General features: G+C 39.5%; 1 protein-coding gene across 1 annotated transcript in view; it reads right to left on the bottom strand.

Annotated features, from left to right (window-relative positions):
- Window positions 1-17,718, bottom strand: part of ST8SIA1 (ST8 alpha-N-acetyl-neuraminide alpha-2,8-sialyltransferase 1) — an 85,962-nt gene that overhangs the window by 42,409 nt on the left and 25,835 nt on the right. The window contains exons 2-3 of the mRNA XM_010011807.1: window positions 9,088-9,197; window positions 4,100-4,192 (exon numbers count right to left, since the gene is read on the bottom strand). Coding sequence (XP_010010109.1) covers window positions 4,100-4,192; window positions 9,088-9,197 — 203 coding nt within the window. The remainder of the gene's footprint in view (window positions 1-4,099; window positions 4,193-9,087; window positions 9,198-17,718) is intronic.

Genomic DNA, 17,718 nt, shown 5'->3' on the forward strand with positions numbered 1-17,718 from the left:
CTTCCTTCTAGCACCATCAGTGCTGAGAAAATACAGCACCCTGAAAGGAGAAGGGGGAAAAGCTTCATGTGACTCAAACAATTACCAGATTGCATCTCAAAGACAGTGTTCGGAAGTGTGTGTTACAGACCTTAGGGGCTTCTATCAGTTATACCAATGCTGATTATGGGGAATAAGGAAAGCTACCATGGGCATTGTGCCATTTTCTAATGACATTACTTCTACACCAGTCAGAAACACCCACACAGCTCATGAATAGAATACCAACAGACATCAGCCAATCGGAAACTTAATGAATGCTGAAAACCAACTATTCAGACTATTATATCTACATTAATGATAATATATATGTGCGTGAGTTAGACTGAGTAAGCAGAAATGGCAACTGGAAAGGAAGATTGCTGCAAACAGCATTTATTTGCAGATTTGATTAAAAGTTTAGAGAAAAGAGCATTATCATATGACATGCAACTGCGGCTGAAGATGGTAAGAAATTGCTAGAATTTGCTTCTCTTAAACAGCCCAGAGCCAGTGACTTCATAAACACATAATATCTGCATCCCAAATAGTAATTCTTCACATTTCTTTGTCAAAAATCTTATGCCATTGGTCAAAAGTCATCATTACCTATCTAAGTATTTTTATATTCATGTGCGATCCACTGACTAGTCCCTCTCCATAGCTATAGGCATGTGTTCAGAATATAGAAACAATCACTGCAAATGGCATAACCTTGTTGATTTTTCCGAGAGCCTAGGAATGGTTGTAGGCACATCACAGGTCTCACTAGTACACTGCCTCTCTCCCAGCAGGGACTTACAGCAGCTACTCCTGGAAAGAAAATAAAAACCAGGACACACATAGAATAACTTTCTGCCTACAAAGTGGTTCCATACAGACAAGGCCGAGCTGACTAGGGTGGTAGGGGGATGAACCAGAAACATCAAAGATATGAACTTTTTTGCAGTCCCTCAACAGTGCTGAGGGGTAGTGGGTGGAAGAGGTCACAGCAGTCCCAGGAGTAGCTTTATGCAACATTTCAATCCTGACTGCAACCTCGAACCAGGGATTCACAGAGAAGTAAGCTTTGAATGCAAAGTGGAAAAAACGAGGTTTACACAGGCTCAAAGGACTGAGTGACTTCCAATATTAACTGACAGGAGATGCCCATGAAATATTTAGGCAAAAAAACCCCAACAAAAACAACTGAGGCAGCCATCATGCATCCTCTTAGTCAGCCAGGGAAATTTCTATTATAATACATCTATTTCCAGTACTCCTATATTATATGAAGCAAAGTTAGGGTAGGAAATTCCTCATCATTTTTCAAACCCAAATGATGACTGAGCACAGTATTTTACAAGTGAAAGGTGTACTACCTGCAGTGTCACATTTCCTGCCTAAACAAAGTAAGAACTTCATCTCTTGTTTTGCAAAAGACAACGTTTAGAAGCTATCTCTAAAGTCAATGTACTCCCAGATGAAAATCTTGACTCTCATCCTAAGGCTGTAAGTCTAGAGAGAAATGGTGGTAGCTCAGATATCACTCTGCAGTAATTACTACCAACAATTTTGTTTTCTAAAGGCAATAATTCTGAGTTTAGAACAACACAGAAAATTGCCTCCACATCCCTGGTATGAAAATTTTGCCCTATCCAACACACATCATCAATTATGTGATAAGGATAAATCTTTTAGAAGCATGAATGGTGTTGCAGGACCAATTCACTAAATCTGCCATAACACACTTGAGAGATAATTGAGATGTCAAGCCTCATCAATATCAACCTAGTCAAAGTAAGGACAAGGGGAGAGGGGAAGAATGATAATGAATACTATCATGTGAAGCTAGTTAACTCATAGCTTAGAAACAGATACATATCAGTCACCCATCTGAATGCCCTTGAATTTCACAGAAGTCTGGAGTTACAAGCAATCTTAATTCCTTAAAAAGCTTCTTTCCACAGAAATTGATTATTTGTTTATAGAGTAGTAGTATTTTTTTTCTATTTTCACTTCCAGGTTTAACCTTTTTTTCAAACTCTAACACCACACAGGAGGTAAAATAATGAGTTTGGACAGCATACAGGAAACATCATTAAAATATTATCTTAAAAAACAAAACCAAAATGCTTCCTGACTAGGCAGAGAAAGCAAAGTATCAGATCTCTCAAGATCTCCAAGCCTCAGAAGAGGCTTCTGCCAATTTCCAGCAGTATGAATTTTTCTTTATGCCATTCTCAGTCACAGGTTGTGTATCTTCTCCTAATCAATACATGGGCATATACATCCCACATTACTATCTCAAAGGTCTTGCATCCCAGTTATGGTCCACTCACTTTGAAAACTGACACTGCCCACAATCACGTTTCCTTTTCCCCATCTATCCCTGCCTCCCTTTCTCTTTTCCCATTTCCCTCCCCCCGTCAACTCCTCCTTGTGATATCCCCCTCTCACAAAATAGCATCTCACTCTCTCCATCTGCTTCTTTAACCATCTGCTCACTCCTTCCCTTCTTTCTTGCTGGATAACTCAACAGTCTCTCTAGTGTGACTTCACAGTCTCCCTGTAGCATCCCTAAAAATTCTTTTCCTCATCTGATCAAAAATAGTAAGTACAGTGAGCTTTCCATGATAGGCCTTGTTGGGGGCAGTGCGCAAAATAAATATCCATGAGTTTAATAAACCTTTGCCTTGACATCTGTAAAGTCCTTTGTAAGCTTCATGTTTCACACTGCTCCATTTTATTCAAAATGCCATGGCCAAACTGATCTGCTTTCCTTGATGGGGTGTTCTGGACAATTCATCCAACTTCTTAAATCAACCTCGTTAGCCATCTACATCCCACAGGACTTTCAGATTCCCCACATTCAGGTCCACTGCCCTGAGCAGCTGTTTCTTGCCTGGCACCTGGTGCCATCCTCTGCTAGTTCTGCTTGGTTTGCTTTGATCTCATCCCACAAGCTCCTATTCAGACACTCTCTGCCTGGAATCAGCTCTTGAAGCTGATTACTACTCCATTTCCCTCTTACTCACCCTTTCTTTTCTACTCTGTCAAAGGCTGTCATTTTTTCCACACACACAAAACTAGAGAACCCTTCAGTTCCTGATAGAGAGGAAAAATATTACATTTAAATACCATCAAACATCCATTTCCAAGTATGTGCCTTTCTTCCTTCTAAAACAGCTGGCTTTCTATTATTCATTTTATTTCCCTGCTTTGCTTCCTTTCACAATCCTTCACCTCCCAGTACCTGCATTATACATTTCTTTATGCCTAATCATTTCCTGTTCATCCCCTTGGTTTATGTTTTTTTTTCCTCTGTGGTTTTCAGTGAACATGGCAGGTTACTACCAGATCTTGTTCTGCCTGGGAACAGCCTACCTCATTCCGGGTGATAAACAAATAACATAGCAATTAAAATTCAAGCAGGCAAAATCAGAGAGATGGCATTGACTCCCCTCCCTGCCCCCCTTTCCTTTTCTTATCAGCTACTGACATTTGGAAAATTTCAACCAACTCAAATAACAAAATTTTGTCCGTTTCCCAAGAAAGTAAGGCTTGTATGATAACAACGTGCTGATCAGTTCCATCCTAGCCACTTCTGTACTCATAAAGCAGTATCAAACAAATAATACAAAGATAGTAAGGACCCAGATGTTATCAGTGGTGAAGCAGAGAAACCCAAATTAGTATCTTCATTAACTGTGGGATGCAGCAGCCAACTGATATGACCTGCAGAGTAGTTTGAGCCACCCATCAGTACATGCGTGGCTTGGGAGCAGCCAAAGTACCTCTGGCACATGCCCAGCGCACGGTAAAGGGAGGGAGCTGGAAGCACTGAGGGAGCCTGATAGGCAAAATAACTCTGTAAAAGCCAGCTTCCCTAAGTTTCCTTGCTTACAGCGAAAGGATCAGGGGCTTAGTCTTGTATTCTTTCACCTAATGCCAAGCCGTTGCCTATTTCATTATTTCTAGATCCTTTTCCAAGTTCAGAAGATCATTAAGAACATAACTCTGATGCACTGATATCTATAACACAAATGAAGCATTTTTCTTTTTGTTTCCCCGGCAAGAGAACGAACAACATGCTCTCTACCTTTTCTGAATTATACTGGGATTTGCAGTCACCAGCTGTGTTTTCGATCCAACGTCCTTGCTGTATTCACTGGATAGAGGAGGAAGGTTGCACCTGCGCACAGAAAGACAGTCAAGATTTTAAATGGCAATCAGCATTGACAGGCTTTAGCCTCAGTCTTTTAATCTGCAAGTTCGCAGGTGTGGGGTTTGTTTTTTTTTAAAAAAAGCAGACTGTCAGAAAACATAAAAGTGCTGTATAAATATGAGACTATGCTACAGATGTTCCCCACTGTTCCACACCTGTAAGCACAATAAGGTCAATTTTGTACTAGATTGTTGGGAAATGCAGAAATAAAACCTTCTGCAGAGATAACCTTATGTAGCTACTAAGCAAAGACACAGACTTGGCATTTCTGATGGGCTGAAAGGCTGTGGAAGAAGCCATTATTATCTACAGAAAATACTTTTTTTTCCCCCAAAACAATTTTAAAGTCCTGGTTTTCACTCTATTCTGTGTTGCTTACCAGTATCAGGCTCCAGACTATTAACCATTCTGTGGTATTTTAAGATTACACATCTTGCAAACAACGGGCAACTGGCATTTTTAATATTAGACTATGGGGCATCTTCAGCATACAGAATTTACCAAAAAAACACAGAGAAAAATTTTAAGTGGCTGTTTAAATATGTGCATCTCACAGTCTTGTTCTGGTGGACAGAGTGATAACGTAATAAAGAAAAAGTGACTGAGCAAATTTACTTTGGAAAGCAAAGAGCCAAGACTCAAAACAACAGAAGCAGAGAGAATCTTCCAGACAATGAAGTCCTAAATGCTCCATAGCAAAGACCTAGGAAAAGGAGGAAGGTGCAGCAGATAAAGATGAAAGTACATTCAAACAGTAACCAAGCCTACGCACTGCTCCAAAAATTAGTCAGGAGAAACATACTCAGCAAATGAGGCTACACAAAGCCCTGGCTGCACCTCCATGTGTTTCAGTTTTGTGCAACGTCAAAGGGAGAGGGCACTAGTGTGCACGCAGAATCCTCTCTGCTACATTTGTTAATGCAAAACATCCAGACTCCCTGACGAAAAAACACTGTCATGCTACATCTGCATGTATTTGCATACAAATACAAGCTCTTAAAACTATATGCTTAAATTCACATCATCAGGAAATGCCAAGGAGGAGGACAGCAAAGTCCCACCTAATATGGAACATAGATGAATTCAAACGCATTCAACAAGAAAAATCTTAACATTTCAAGGAATATTTTCTTCTTCTTATGACTACATTTGTTAAGATGCACACAATGTGTTGAGATTTCAGTTAGGAAACAGTTTCTAGTTTGATCTACCACAATTTAAGAGAAGCTAGATAACTTAAAAAGAAGCCAGAAAAAAGGAATCAAAATAAGAGGTCTCACAAAAACAAACAAAAAACCCCACCAAAAAAAACCCACAGAAAAAAAACCCCACAAAACCTTAAAAGTCAAGAAAGGTTTGCATAAAATAAAACAAAACAGTAAACCAAAACAATAAACCAAAACAATAAACCAAAACAATAAACCAAAACAATAAACCAAAACAATAAACCAAAACAATAAACCAAAACAAAATGGCAATGAGTTGCTTCCTGCACCTGCACTGGGTAGCATACAAATTAATTTAATACAATCAATACTATTTGGAGAGATTGTAGAAACCTTCTCAGCAGCAGTTTTCAATGCAGGTCAAACATTGGTGAAGCAAGATATATAGGTGGCATGCCTCAGAGAAGAAAGATGGTATAAATGACCTCTGGCAGATTACAGTTCAATGCTTTCTGCTTTGAATAAACACAAACTCATAGGCAAACTTGTAAGAAGCCAATTTTAGTTGAAGCGTATTTAATAGCACTGTGAGGGACCAAGAATTCTCCCTAGTTCTTATCATCTTAACATCTCAATAATGAAATGTCTTTCACAGGCCAGTCTCAGATGCATTATTTAAACACATCTAATTCCTTTCATCAGTAACACACATTCCCACCTTGTCTGCATGAAATATTAAGAAATGGCCTGATATCCAGAGGAAACTGCAAGAAATTAGTTGGTTGACCAAAACTTCTTGGCTTTTCAGATTATTTTCCTGAACAGGTCAGCAGAGTGCTGAGCGTTGTACAGGTGATGAACATACCAAGAAACAAAAGACTCATCCTAAGAAATTTCTTTTTCATTATCTTACTCTTGCCTCTGCTCTCAGGATTAAGTATGTGAACATGCAGGAAAGAAGGAAGCACCAGGCATTTCAGGCCAGCAAGTCTGATACAAGCCCAAACGAAGACATATTGGTCTGCTATATAGAAAAACATGACTTAGACACAGCCTTCGAGGGTGTGGGGGGGAGCTGTGCATGAGGAAATCATCCAGAGGCACAGTGGTCCATGTCTTTTTCACATCTGAGATCTTCCAACTCAATGGGTAGGAACAGCTGCAAGGGTAAAATGAAACAGATCCTTCAACCCTCACCAGCCAGAAATGGCTGTTCTGGGTTTGGTCCAGACAGAAGTCTCTTTTCCTGCAGGTGCAGAAAATCCAGGCAACTTGGCTGATGCATGTGTGTTTGGTAGATGCTATGTGACTATTTTTGAATGGTGTCATATACTAAACACTAGGAACTAATATGAATTTAATATGTAATTGCAAACATTCTTTTTTTTCCTTTATGGCACCTTGGCGAACATCAAGACAGTAACTGCATAAGGCAGCTGAAAGCCATGTTTACTTGTCTACAAACCCCAAAGTGCAGTCTCTCCACCTCTCTGGGAGACAAGCAAACCACAGCAGAGCCATGGTAAGTGGTTGGAGGAAAATGAGAAAGAATTATGAGATGTAGAAATATTCCCTCAAAATCTAATGCCAGGAAAAATGTGGCTTTTCTGTCAAAATACAGACAAAAACATTGCCTAGGATTTAGTACCCAACACTTCTCTCTCAAAATAATCATTAGCATTAAGGGAGGGGAAAAATAAATTTATTTTCTTAGAAATAAAGACTATAAACTTGAAAACTAGCCAGATATCAGGAAAGACTATTATAACCATGCTACCTAAATGTGTAGACCAAATGCCATGCACCTTTTTCATTGCAGATGCAGCGTGCTATGGCTTAGGGCCTGAAAACTGCTGCTCTTTTAATCTCTATGTCAGTACAACTGTATTTGTAGAAGATTCTCAGCAACAAGATGAGTTTAAACTCATTAATTAATCCTGGTGATTGTAATAGATCAGAGACGATGGCTGCAGTCATATGACAGAGCTTTTGGAAGTACACGTAAGTGGAATCAAAAGCCGCATGAATGGAAGAACAGAACAAGGGCAATACCTGGCATGACATTTAGCACTGCGGAAATATTTTCAAGATGTTACACAAATTTCTTTTTTAATAAATGAAAGATGTTATGCAAGTCACTGCTGTGCTCTTTCTCTCAGCTCTCAGATTATCAAAATCAGCTTTAGAAAAGATCAACTAAATCCTGTCTTCCACCTGCTATAAAAACACTTTCTCCCAGTAGTGCACTAGTTGTGACCCAAAAGAACTGAAACATTTTCCATAAATATGACTGCACATCACTGATACAATACAGCCTGCAGGCAGCTACTGGGATGTTTGCAGGATTCTCCCTGTCACTTATTTTCAATTCTAAATAAGTTCTGTGCGTGTAACAGAACACGTGCTTTACCCTGCCTGGAAAGAAAAGGATTTTTCTGATCAAACTGCAACAATTGATGGTTTTTTTTAGGAAAAAAAAAAAAAAAAAAAAAACCCACCAAAACCAAAAACAGACAAAAAGAAAAAAAAACCCACAAAAAACCCAACCCAAACCAAAAAACCAAAGAAGTTTCTATTGGTTTTGTTACTGATTGCTCCTGCAGCATTCCAATTTCCCCTTGCACCTAGATAATATTACCATGGTATATACCTTGCAGCTTCTTGTATTTAGCCTGTGGAACACCCCAGGAGTTTTGCAGTAATGGCAATCAGCACACTGCCTCTCCCTCTATGCCTTACATCTTTTCTTCTGTAAATATTCTGAGTATACGTTTCCTTTTGCCTTTAGTTTGTTGTATTCCTTTGCTTTAACACTTTTGGGTCTTTGAGTTGTAAACCAGAAATTATAATAACACTGTTTAGTTTGCAGAAAATTTGTCTGGCTTTATAATAAGCCACCAGGATCTCACAAGGAGACTTGCTAAAATGGGTGTTCATTATGTAACCATCTCAAACCCCCAAAGAAACTCCATTTCTCATCTCTTTGGGAGCATTCCTCCAGTTTCTCCCTTGTTCATGTTTAACAGGGAGGAACTAATTTCTGTCTTTCTTCCTTACAGAATGCAGACACAGAAGGTGCCAAATTCAATCACAAAAGCAGTAGCTGCTTCAACATCCCTCCTGACAGGTTCTTATAACTTTAGGAAGGCTGGAGGGAAAGGAAATGTGAGGAATCCCAAAAACTCTGCTTCAGGAAAAGGAGGAAAGGTTTGGCCTATCTTCAGTCAGCCATCCAGAAGTCAATCTTAAGGGAAGAAAAAAACAGGGAGATTTTAGCTTGTTCTAGCTCACGTCTTAAGCCTTTCCCTATAAATCAGTATCTACTGATGCATATGATGGCATTTAGAGTTGCAGAGGACAGAGCACGGTGTAGGATGAGACCCTAAGTAACGCTGCATAATTAAAAAAGCAGCTCCTCAGTACCTCTTTGTGACACTGAACAATCTGCCACAACCTGAACCCACCCATCTGCAGATAGTCCCCCCACATTACATCCCCATTTACAGAAGCCAGTCAAGACTCTCTTTTTTGCCTCTCCTCACACTTTGACCCAAATCACTCATGTAAAGCATCCTGCAAAGGGGCTGGGGAAACAAGGCAAATTATAACTGATTAATCACAACTGACTAGTTTTGAAAAGTCCAAGACTTAACAAGGGGAAAGGGAGACAATGTGTCATTCACGTTTCTGTCTTACCGCATGACAAAATCTGCTTGATCTATTTGTTTGCCGCAGCCGCTCTTTTTCAGGATCCCACCGTTTCCCACCACAGAGCATTTCTTCAGTGGCAGCTGGAAGGGAGTAGCCTAGCAACACAAAACAAGCACCAGTTTTACAGAGAACACACACATCTTTGTAGCAGCTGCTCCTGGAGAAGCCAGGGAGCTGGCAGGGCTCAAAGTGAGGAAAGAAAAGGGAGAATTAGGAGCTAGGGAAAAAACAAAGTATAGAAATTAGCTGGTAAGTAGATGTAGGACAGGTCTTATCCCCACTCCCTAAAGCAGGACACAACAGATGTGATTCAGAAGTTGATAATATTTACGCAAAACCAAAACTGCCTAAGGTCCTGATGGAGATACTGACCAAGCCAGGCAGTCAGAGTGAGCCTTCTAGCCAAGCTGCAAGGACACAGGGGAAATAAGACAACAGGAAAAAATTTAAAAACGGGGAGGGGGGGTGGGGGCAGAATTCCATGAAAGTGACCTTCCCAAGCTGATACACAAAAAGCACTGGGGAAGAAAGGAAGGAAGGAACAGGGAGTCAGCCTAGCTCTCTCTGTGGTTGTGTTGCTGGGATGAGCCACTCTGAAGCCTTAGACAAAGATATTTAGAGCTTGACAGCAACTCCTTAAACACTCAGTTGCCCAGACACAGGATAAATTAAAATTAGAAATAGACCATTTTAACCAAGGAACTCTTGTAGCTGCTTAGCAGGGCATAAAAGAACAAGGCCAAATTGTCACACTAGCCTATGTATCAAACACAGTAATAAGTTAGATCTATGTTGTTGTCTTCATTCCAGAGGATCCTAAAATTATGGGTGGGACATGTTCCTGTTAACCCCAAGTCATTCACTTTTAGTGAGGTCAGGACAGTCATTTAAACAGCACACAGTGCAGCCCAACATATAAAAACCAAAAAGCTGGTGAAAATACACATGAATTTAAAGCACTGTGATTCAGTTACAGAATGGAATTTGTCTACAACACAAGAGTTAATATTCTCTTAATGCAAAAAATTGTGTAGGGATTTTTTATGTATCAACCCTGTCAAAACCTGACTTTGCAGTAGACACAGAAGTTACTACACAGGTCTCCAAGAATGCAGATGCCACAGCAACAGGGTTCCACCACCACAAAACAATTATCTCCAGGAGGACAAGGTAGAATGGTGGCAGCAGTTGTCCTCACTTACATGTACAGAACAACGTCTAACATTGCATCATGTATTCATCAGGCACTGCAATAGCGTACACGGTCCAGAAACAGATCCAGCATTATAGCACAAACTGTATTTGTTAGGAATTATCTCTACTGTCTTACTTCTTCCTTAGATTTATTTGCTTTATCTTCTTTTGTCAGCACACTAAATTCCATTCAGCCAGTATAAAGCCACTACCTGCTTTCTAATGAAAAATATTAAAGCGTTTTTCTAATTCTGGATTAAGACATGCTAAAGCAGAAAAACAAATTTTAGTTTCCTGAAGCCCAGCCACCACTAGGAACCCAGTGAGTGACAACATGGCAGAGCAATGCTAAGTATGCAGCTGCAGTCTTGTTCTGCATCTGCCTTCTCAAGAACAGTTTTTAATTTGCACAGTTATTGAACTAGGAGCATATCTTGAGATTCAAAGGACATCTCATCTCTGAGGTGACCCTGACCAAATGAGAGCTCACACACTCAGTAAAGGAGGGGGGGGAGAGGATGGGAATCAGAGGAAATGTAGAAGAGATACGTCTTATAAAAAAACGTACCTTTCTTATTCAATATATATCAAAGCTCCTTCCCAGACAGCTAGTTATACAAAGGTAAGACTGTGACAAATCACAGACAAAGGCAGCAGTCATTAAGTCTTGCTTTTAAGAGTTGTGGACACACTGTCCCATAAATTCTGTAGCTCTAGTACATGTCAAGTGGCTTTAGACACCCCAAAATAAACATTTAGGAGTTACTAAATGCTTTGGAATTCTCTGACTTGCAAACAGCCTTTGAGATTGCTTGAGACAACTTGCTGTCCTTCAAGGGAGGCTTATATCCCGTTATGTTCAAGGATAATAATATTAGTTGTCATTTGCATACATACTTTTATTTCTGCCATGGTGTGACATGAAGCTTTGAAACTCTTGTCCTTCAGAGAGTCCAAGAAAAAAAGAACAAGATCAGGGCTGCCAGGGTGATTTGGGGGAGCCAAAGGAAAGTAGAAGGGGCAGATAAAATCACCACAGTAGCTGTCCCTCTGCCTAACTTGCAAAGGAATCCTCTCACTCTGTGGACATAGGAGGAAAACGAGGCTGAACGCAGTTCTGTGAAAAGCCAGCATACCCACAAGAGCCCACACTTATGCCTCACTCAGCAGAGTCCTGTAAAGTTCACATGGCACAGACATCAGACACAATCTACATGCCAGTTTACCTTAAAATGTTCAACGGGTGCATTTTCCAGAAGACCACACTTATAGTCTTTCTACAGACATTCTGCAAAAGACCTAGCTCTAGCACCATAATGGGGTGGGGAGGTCATAGAGGCCTAAGGATTAAGTGTCCCAGCAGCTTGGTGGGATTTCAGCTCCTTTGAGCTTAATGAAGAGCAATTGCTTAGGATGACCTAGGAGAAACCTGCATTTGTTATCTTGCACATGATTTTTCTTCAAATGTTTAAATCACAGATCTATATTATTGCTGGGACTGCAGGGGCATTTCATGAACTCTGCCCTGAGCCTCTTCATCCAAACAAACTGCCTGGTCATACACAAATCATGCAAGTCTTGAACTTAAGTGTTGTCCATAAGTAACTATGAAACATATGGCTCCTTTTTCTCTCTAAAAAAGCCATTTATCTTTTCCACCTCTGCTGCAGGGTATTAGTGTGATGGCACACCTTCCTCTCCCCCCACATCCAAAGGATACTCATGGGACAGAGCACAGATAAAGGCACTTATAGGCTCTTCAAAACTAAAACGCTGTGGGCTTCATTCTGTGACTTACCATAAGCATTCAGCTCATTCCTTCCTTTGGGCTGCCCAAAATTGGAGGTGCAAAAAGCTTAAACAAAATTGCAACGCAGTTAATCTAAAGGTAGTTCCAGCCCTAAGGTGCAGTAGAACTACTTAGCTTGTTACCAGCTTTCCACATCACTCCTGGGCTTTCAAGATGTTTCCCTGCATCGTCTAGCTATTCCTACAGTTGGCTTGTCAGGGTATGCGCTGTGGATTTAAGGTTGAAATTAATATTTAATTAATTATCAAAATCTGGAGTTATTTTATCCCTCTAAGGGTAAAAAAAAAAACATCGAAGAGAGGCTCCAATAATGATTTGTTTCCTCATGCCAAGTGATCTTATGCTATCTTCATAGTGTGGGTGATCTGCCTTCAGATTTTTTTGAACGTTATGTTGGGGTTGAAGGATTAGAAGAATGCTACAGCTTCCTCCAGAATTAAACCAGTTGTACTATTTTGTAAAATAGACTTGGGCATTCCTTGTAATTTCAGTAACAGGCAATTTTCAATCAAGAGTGTTAGACTTCTAAGATGATGGTTCTATTTAGAGATAATACTATATAGTAAACCCAAGTTTGCTTCTAGGTTTCTATTACCAGCAAAATATGTTTCACAGGACTTACAAGAACCTCCTCGTGCTTTCCTTCTTTAACTCCCACAGTGTAACTCTTTGCTAGGCAAACTGTCAGTATATAGCTTACAGCATCTAAGTTCTCACATTGTAGGGACCCAGCTGTCATCTATGCTAAATGCTCACAAAAAGCTCAGTTGTTTCTCTCCTTAGAATTATAAAGGCGGCCTAACAAATGCTGGCTTTGGGCTGTAAAGTTGTAACAAAAGCATTTCCATTAGTATTTGCTTCCTGAAACTCTTTATTTTCATCGCCAACACATCTGTTATTTTCTTCATTCATAAAATTTTAACAAACAGCTGGAATCTTGTGGGTGGACTAGAAAAAAAAAATAGCATAGCAGCAGTTTACCTCGTGTAATAGAGAAAAAGTAAAAACAAAGACCAACTCATCCCTATCTTTTTAAGCTATCATTACCCCAGAATATGCAAATACTGTTAACTAAAACCACCTTGCATATTGGAAATAAGCGGGATAAAGTCTCTTAAAAAGTAAGTTTCAAATAATTTCAAAGAGGATTTCATAAAGGGGTTTTTAAAAGGCATCTCCAAACAAAAACAAAGATGGAAAGGCCCCATTGTTTCATTTTCCCTGGTTTAAAACAATGAAAATCCACTGATAATCAGTGAAGATGTTCCAGTTCATATTCATGTAAACAAAAGAACCTGCACATACCCTTGCAAATTCAATGACAAATAAGCACACAAAGCAATTAAGACTCCAAATTGAATATGGGACTAATTTAACAAAGCATCTATCCAGCAATTCACCAATTAGTTTCATCATTCATCTTAGCAGAAATAAATCATTGTCATCAGTTAAAAGAACATTACACAGTACTAACAAAACACAATTTATTTTATATAATGCTACTCTAATTCACTTTGATTTCATTGTTACATTGCTAATGCATTAATTTTTGCCCACTCTCCACCAAAGACATTAATCAGCAACCAAGTTCTTAGTGGGAGAACAGGAAAAATTACAATATTTTGCCTAATTTAATGCTGAAGATGTCAAAAACATTGAAAACACTGAGAACATGAATTAGATATTTTTTTTTAAATAAGCATCTTGAATTTGCAAGAAATGCTGTGATTTTACTGTCCCTTTTGAGAATACAGAATCCTAATGAGAAGGGTGTTGTTCAAGTGATTTTCTTAAGGAGCCAGCAAAACCCTGAGAGTTAATAAGAAGCCAAATTCTGCTCTTAATAAAACATTTTCTTGCACCTTCACATAGGATGCAGCTGACACTTTAAAGGCTAGCTCTCTATGTGCCAACCACAGGCAATGTGACCTCAGTTTTTTACATTGTCAGACATAGCAGGCTGGCAAACACTCCTTCTTCATTGTTTACAAATCATCTTCGGTCTGATGGGCCTTTTGTTCCTCCTACAGAGCTGTCAAGACATGACAGCTTGACAGCAACTGGCTCCAAAAATTGTCACTGTTGGGGAAAGCATATTTTTTATAGGGGAACGTAGAGGGTGGCTGTGGTTACTTGTACAGAAGCCAGAGCAAGAAGTAACTCTTGACAGCAAGGTGATGACCACCACAGAGGCCAGAAGGAGCTGCTCCTCCTGAAAGAGAGGGCTTTTCAGCCCACCTCCTACACTACACCACCACAGGAAGACAAATGACATTCTTCTTTCTATCCTTTAGAAGTAACGGTTGTTTTATCAGAAAAATACCTGTTCTCACCATTAAAAAAAAAAAAAAAAAAAAAAATCAAACTTAGCATAAGCATTTTTCTTCTGTGCAAACTGATTTTTTATTTTTAAATAAAAGATGGACTCTTTTTCAGGAGCATTTCCTTTAAAATTGGGTGCACTGTTATCTAACAGGTCTCACATGTAGGAAGTTTTCAGACGTTTTCTATCATAAACCTATTTATTTTCAGCCTGGCTTTTCTTTTTATAGTTACCAATTAAAATAACTGTACAAAGTTTGAAATGCATCTAAAATATTAACAATAATTTAGAACTTATTTTTGAATATAGAAACAGAAGAAACATGGATGAGAATGAAAGTGTCTTGAGGGCTGGAAAGGGAGAAAATCTTTTCTGTATCATAAATCTTGAGCACATGTTGTGGGCTGGAAGATGCAGGAATTTGAACATATCAAGAAACCACACTGATACTTTCCTGGCAGATTTACTAAATTCCATATAATTCCTAAATTATTTTGTGTTCTTGTAAAGCTGCATTACAAAAGCACATTAGTGAAGCTGTGGAAAGTTACAGTTTCAATACGCAAAACTGGTCAGAACTACAATGTCTGTTCCAGTGAGAGTTGCTAAATGTGTGTGCTAGCTGTAACTTGTACAAAATTCTCTGTATTCCACTAATATGTGAAATAATGTGTGACATTTTAAGCAAGATGCAAGCTGAAAACCTTGCTGTCACAAAACAGAGGGGTAGATATAAGCATACTTACAGTCCTTTCGTGGAACAGTTCAGAATGGAGCCCCTGCCAGGCTGATCCCAGGCATGTAGCACCCTGTCCTTTTTGTGCATTATAATTATGAATATTAGTAAATAAGCCAGGTATGTTTTTTCAAATCCTGGACTCATACTACCAAACCCCAATATTTGATTACAAAGCCATTACGACAAGAAGAAACTGTGATGGTGACTATGAAATCCCTCTAGGAAACAAGAAAGAGATCTACCATGGACCTCCAGCTACCTTATTTCCCCCCACACACACTAGTTTCTTTGCTCCCCAGAGGCATTGCCGACTAACAAATACTGAAATCTGAAGGTTGTTGCTCATACAAAAGAGAAGTGGGTCCAGGTGGGGCAAGCTTCTCTGTAGGTCCATGCAAGCATAGCTCAGTCACGACAGCAGTGTCTTTATCAAGGACTGAAGTGGAATTAAACATACAAGGTCATGTAAACTTTGTGCTCCTCACAAATACGTACTTCAGATAGTTATTTTGCTGTGTTATTTGCACATTATTTTGCTGCTTCAGGAAAACCTTTTATATTCAAAAGACTAGGTGGGTTATTAACTACAGAGCGACCACACACCAAAGAGAGAACACTTTGCAATATACCTGCATTTTCACAAAAAAGCATAGAGTATGACTAACTAGCTGGCAGTCACTTTTAGCTCAAGCTGTACTTTAGGAACTTCAAAACGGTGTGATCTCTAATAGCTTTCCACCCAGCATGAAGTCACTGTAAGTGAGTACTTGCCGTGAATTAAAAGAACATTTCAAATTGCTAGTGTGGCATTTAATTCAGTGGAATCAGGCAGCACAGTGTAGGGTTTACAAGGAAAATAAAAAATAAAAATAAAAAAAAAACCAACCAAAACATACACATTTGAAGATTGTAATGGTTTATTTTAGAAAACAGATTATTGATGGTGTATCATAAACAGCATTTTAAACAATGAATGCTCTAGGAATGTGAAAAGAATTCTCCCTTATAAGACAAGAGAGACATTAATGGGTGGGAAAACGCAAAGTTTTGGAAGATTTCTGGATCCAAAGTGCGTGACCTGCAGTGTCCTAGGACCCCAAACTTTGGAGTAAAAATGATAAAAAGGAAATACTGTTTCACGATTAATTAAAAAAAGGAACGTACTGGGTGTGGGAAGGGCATCTCTTATTCTGAAAGATGCTATAGCTTTCAACATTTCCACATTTGGGAAGCCTCAAGAAGGACTTGAGCTGCATTTAGTTGTTCCATGGAGCAGCCCAGTTCCATGTAAGCTCTACAAAATGAAAAAATAAATGTAGAAATCCCTCAAGAAACAGCTTGACCAGAATTTTTAAATAGCTGCCTCTGTTGGCTTCCCTAACTGCTTGCTCATACACTTGAATAACTCACTTGATTTTTTTCTTTTTCAATTCTGTGTGGTAAGAAGGATAAACTTTGATTCATAGGTCAAACTCTGCCAACAGCTATTTGCTGAGAAACACTCAGCAAATCCTTCTTTTCACCTGACCACCTGGCATCACCAAATGCCTTGACAAGCTTGGAGGAAAACACCATCCATTATGTGGGGTTTTCAGCCTTGCCAGCACGGTACACAACACCCTCCCACTTAGACTGCAGTTGACTCAGACTCAAATGCTCACACCGTGCAGCATTTACACACCAGGCAGCAATTCACCCCCCGGTTCACTGACACTCGATGGCAGAAAAACATGTGGACACACCAGGTATTCCAGCAGTTATTTGATATTGCACTCCACTGAATGCTTAGCAGCAAACCCTTATTCTTTTGGGCTTAGAGAGCGAATTTTCAGATGCTGGTTTTGAATAGTTTGCCCATCCTCCACTCTTTATAATCTGCTCCAAATCTGAGCAGAAAAAGCTAAGCCCATCAAACTGTATACACCAGGGTTGCATTGACAAAATGCTCTCAAAAAAAAAGTGCATCAAAACATTTTTGAGTTTTGACTAGGCATTTCCTGGAAAGAAGGGTAAGCATAAATCATCACTTCAGGAGGAAAAAACTAATTTTAATGTCTTGCATGTCTATTAAACAACAAGGGTAGTTACATTTTATGAGTTTAATGAGTTATTCTGCATGCCTGGGAAAATGCAGTATATTCTGTAGGTAAGTAGCAAATAGAAGACAGACTAGGGACAACATGGGCCCTCTCTGGAACCTATCAGGAGGACTGGCTACCCTGGATTTGGAGAAGGCTGAGGTTCTTAATAACTTATTTGCCTCAGTCTTCACTGGAAAATGCTCTGACCACATCACCCAAGTCTTGGAAGGCAAACACAGGGACTGTGAGAACAAAGACCTCAGGCCCACTATAGGAGAGGATCATGTTCGAGACCATCTTAAGAACCTGAATGTGCACAAGTCCATGGGACCTGATGAAATCCATCTGCGGGTTCTGAAGAAGCTGGTGAATGAAGCTGCTAGGCCACTGGCCATCATATTTGAAAAATCATGGCAGTCAGGTGAAGTTCCTGATGACTGGAAGAAGGGAAATATAACCCCCAATTTCA

The sequence above is a fragment of the Nestor notabilis genome, unplaced genomic scaffold (assembly GCF_000696875.1).
Source record: "Nestor notabilis isolate BGI_N333 unplaced genomic scaffold, ASM69687v1 scaffold15683, whole genome shotgun sequence".
Lineage (NCBI taxonomy): Eukaryota > Metazoa > Chordata > Aves > Psittaciformes > Psittacidae > Nestor > Nestor notabilis.